The sequence below is a fragment of the Miniopterus schreibersii genome (assembly GCF_964146895.1).
Source record: "Miniopterus schreibersii genome assembly, chromosome: 20".
Classification (NCBI taxonomy): domain Eukaryota; kingdom Metazoa; phylum Chordata; class Mammalia; order Chiroptera; family Miniopteridae; genus Miniopterus; species Miniopterus schreibersii.
The window spans coordinates 3,628,700-3,632,675 of NC_138122.1; the positions used below are offsets into that span (position 1 = coordinate 3,628,700).

A 3,976-nucleotide genomic window follows, 5' to 3' on the forward strand; every position below is an offset into this window, starting at 1 on the left:
ACATTACAATGATAATTGCTCTATAGGGTGAAAAAGTACTTTTGCATTCATAAAGTGTAATGAGTACTTTCAAAGTCCATTAAAGCGGGTAAAGGAACAAGCCAAACCACGAGTAAGGAAGGAGGCCTCCCTGTGCATGTGTATGTGGAGGAGGCAGCTGTCCTGAAGGACCTTAAACAGAATCAGAATCTTCCTTTTATTTTGGCTTAAACTGTATATGAGTGTGAGATTCTAAGGTGCTAGTTTCATATCTGTTTTTCTAGAATACCAGGGACATGAGGAATGGCACGGCGATCACAGAGTTCATCCTCCTGGGCTTCCCTGGTGTCCAAGGACTACAGATCCCTATCTTTACAGTCGTCTTTTCCATCTACATAGTAACCCTTGCAGGCAATGGGCTCATTGTTGCCATTGTCTGGGCTGAGCCCAGACTACAGATTCCAATGTACATCTTCCTTTGCAACTTGTCCTTCCTGGAGATCTGGTACACCACCACGGTCATCCCAAAACTGCTGGAAACGTTTGTGGTGGCGAGAGCAGCTATCTGCACCCTCTGCTGCCTGCTGCAGTCCTTCTTCCACTTCTTCTTGGGCACCACTGAGTTCTTCATTCTCACTGTCATGTCTTTTGACCGCTACCTGGCCATCTGCAAGCCCCTTCGCTACCACACCATCATGACCAGCAACCTCTGCCTGCAACTGTCCCTCAGCTCCTGGGTGGTGGGCTTCACCATTGTGTTTTGTCAGACAATGCTGCTCATCCAGTTGCCGTTCTGTGGCAACAACGTCATCGATCATTTCTACTGTGATGTTGGTCCCATCTTGAAAGCAGCCTGTGGAGACACAAGCATTTTGGAGCTTCTGGGTCTCTTGGCAACGGTCCTGGTAATCCCAGGGTCACTGCTCTTCACAGTGATTTCTTATGCCTCTATTCTGTCTACCATCCTACAGATTCCTTCAGCCTCTGGCCGCCAGAAGGCTTTCTCCACCTGTGCCTCTCACCTGACAGTTGTCTCTCTGTTTTATGGAGCTGTCTTGTTCATGTACCTGAGGCCCACAGCACACTCCTCCTCTAAGGTTAATAAGGTGGTGTCAATGCTAAACACTGTCCTCACGCCCCTCCTGAATCCCTTCGTTTACACCATTAGGAACAAGGAGGTCAAAGAAGCCCTAAAGAAAGCGATGACTTTTCCAAAGCCTTGTCATGCAGAGTCACACATGCAACACATCAAAATAAATTTAATGCAGATACAAAATTAAATGTGAGAGAGGGTTGTGGAGAAGATGCAGATGTGAGCGCAAACTCTGATGTCAGGCTTCCCTATAAGAACTAGTTACATGTAAACGAGTCAGAAATCCTCCTTGAAGAGGTGTGACCTAATTCTCCAACAGGGAAACCCCAGAATACGCTCAGATGCATGAGCTAGAACTGAGAACTTTCTCAATTATAGGCTGAAAGTAGAAACCACCAATGTCAGGAACAACTGTCAGCACATTTTTTAAAATATAAGAAATGCTATCTCACTCTTTGTTTATAATAACCCAGTTAGCCTCATCTCCTTGTCAAGGGTGTAAGGCGTCCCTCAGCTCATTTTCTTCATAATAGGAGAAGCTCCCTGACATCTCCTAATCAATTCTAATGGTCTTTCAAAAATGCTGGAAATAAATTAGGTTTTTGTCTGATAATGTGTCAATAAGCGGATGTCCATGTTTTGTTTTGTTTTAATTTTTTTAATATATCTTTATTGATTTCAGAGAGAGGAAGAGGGAGAGGGAGAGGGAGAGATAGAAACATCAATGATGAGAGAGTCGTCATTGATCGGCTGCCTCCAGCACACCCTCGACTGGGGATCGAGCCCATAACCGGGGCATGTGCCCTGACCGGGAATCGAACCGTGATCTCCTGGATCCTAGGTCGATGCTCAACCACTGAGCCATGGCTGGCCGGGCCGGATGTCCATCTTGACATAAAACAAATTTTTAGGTAAACCTAGACATGTTTATTCCCAGATAATACCACAATTTGAGGATATCATATGAAAATTTCCTATTGGATTTGCCAGTTGCTATGCTGCCATCTAGGTAGGCCATGTGTCTAGGAAACCACTAAGATCTCAGAGCCAACATAACCATGAAAGCTTCCCTGCTGGAAAACTCGGCTCCAAGGTTGCATTAAGTTCAGAGCTGGTGTGTATGATTAGCATGTGAAGGTCCTCAAGGCAGGTGATAAATCTCTTGGTATAACCTTGCTCTCAGGCAAAACATCTGGCAGAAAAAGGTTTTTACACAGTCATGGTACAGATGAGTTACAGTTTGTAATAATAAGTGTTATATATGTCTCTCTTCCAACAGCAAAGAAGAAAATTGTACCCTTTGCAACAGCATGGAAGGACATGGACAGTATTATGCTGAGTGAAATAAGCCAGTCAGAGAAAGACAAGTATCACATGATCTCACTTATATGTGGAATCTAATGAACAAAATAAACTGACAAACAAAATAAACCCAGAGACATGGAAGTATGAGACAGACTGACATATTGCAGAGGGAAGGGGATGGGGGAGAGATTAACCAAAGAACTTATATGTATATTTGCATAGCCTATGGGCAGAGAATAGTGCAGGGAAGGCCTGGGGAGGGGCAGGAGTGGGGGGAAGAGGGTCAATGGGGGAACATATGTAATACTTTCAACAATAAAGATAAAATAAATTTTTTAAAAAGAAACAACAATCTAATGTTCCCCCTATCACTTCTCCACATCCACTCTTGGATCTCAAGTCTCCTCAGTTGCCAGAAGGATCTTATAAAAATATATATCTAATCATTTCACTTAATTAAAATCCTTCTATGGCTTCCCATTAACTTTGGCAGGTAATGCTTAATTTGGTGTGTAAGACCATTGGTCTATTACATCTGATCTCTATCCACAACACCAGGCCCACCTCACACATTTCTCTATTGTTCTCTGGCCCCAGACACACTAATCTTCTCTGTTTTTCCAATGCCCTGAGCTCTTTCCCATCTCAGGACTCCTGTGTACACACTATTTCCCATTACAGTCAAACCTTGAACATTTCCCATCTCTAACAATTCAGTTCTCAACTAAGTCATTCATCGAAAAAATGCCTCAGTTGTCAAACAACCCTGTCATGCTGATGACACCTGTATGATAGTCACACATCTCTCAGGTGACAAAGGAGAGAGCATGCCAGTATAAATCAGTTTAACCTCGAATTGTTAACATCTCAGGAAATTGTGCTGTGAATATTTTCATGGGTTTTGGGGGGTTTTTTGTTTGTTTGCATTTTGCTTTTGGGGATCTAGAATGGATTAATTCAATTTACATTATTTCTAATGGGAAAAAATGATTTGGTTTTCCAACAGTCTCCCAGAATGAATTAAGTTTGAGAACCAAGATTCCACTGTACTTCAAATATTCTTTCATACTCACTCCACCTCTCACTCCTACCCCCAATCTCAGCCAACTGAGTCATCATTCAGAACTCTTCTCAGTGTTATCAGTGGAAATCAGGCTCCTCCACAGGATTGCAAGGAAAGCATTCCAAGTACCCATGCATGAGAGACTGTGGTGTGGCAAGAAATATTTGTGATGCAAAATCAAAAGAACACTCTTTGGGGTTCCCAATGTCCCATCTTCATCCATCCCACCATGGAAAAAGTCCAACCTTGTCTTCATTAAGGCCAAAACAAGGCCAGTGTTCAGAGTTTCTGTTTCATATTAAAGCTTAGCACTTTGGAGCCCACAGGGTCTTCTGTGGGCTCAGTAGCTGCTAGACTTGCATGGAAGCATGTTCCCAGGCAGGGAAGCAGAGAATGCAAGCAAATTAGTGGGCGAGTGCATTACTGGGTAGGCAAGAAAAAGAGACTTTGCTGCTATTTTCAGGCTCCCAACTGGCTCCTACATTTGGAGTCCACATGGCCACTAGGGACACATGGCCATGGTGAAAGAAAGCCCC

General features: G+C 43.5%; 1 protein-coding gene across 1 annotated transcript; it reads left to right on the forward strand.

Moving 5' to 3' along the window:
• Nucleotides 1–275: 275 nt before the first annotated feature.
• Nucleotides 276–1,259, forward strand: OR6X1 (olfactory receptor family 6 subfamily X member 1; the record flags this gene model as incomplete). Its single annotated transcript, XM_081122756.1, has 1 exon — nucleotides 276–1,259. One exon carries the CDS (start codon nucleotides 276–278, stop codon nucleotides 1,257–1,259), a length of 984 nt encoding a protein of 327 aa, XP_080978882.1.
• Between the last annotated feature and the right edge of the window lie 2,717 nt (nucleotides 1,260–3,976).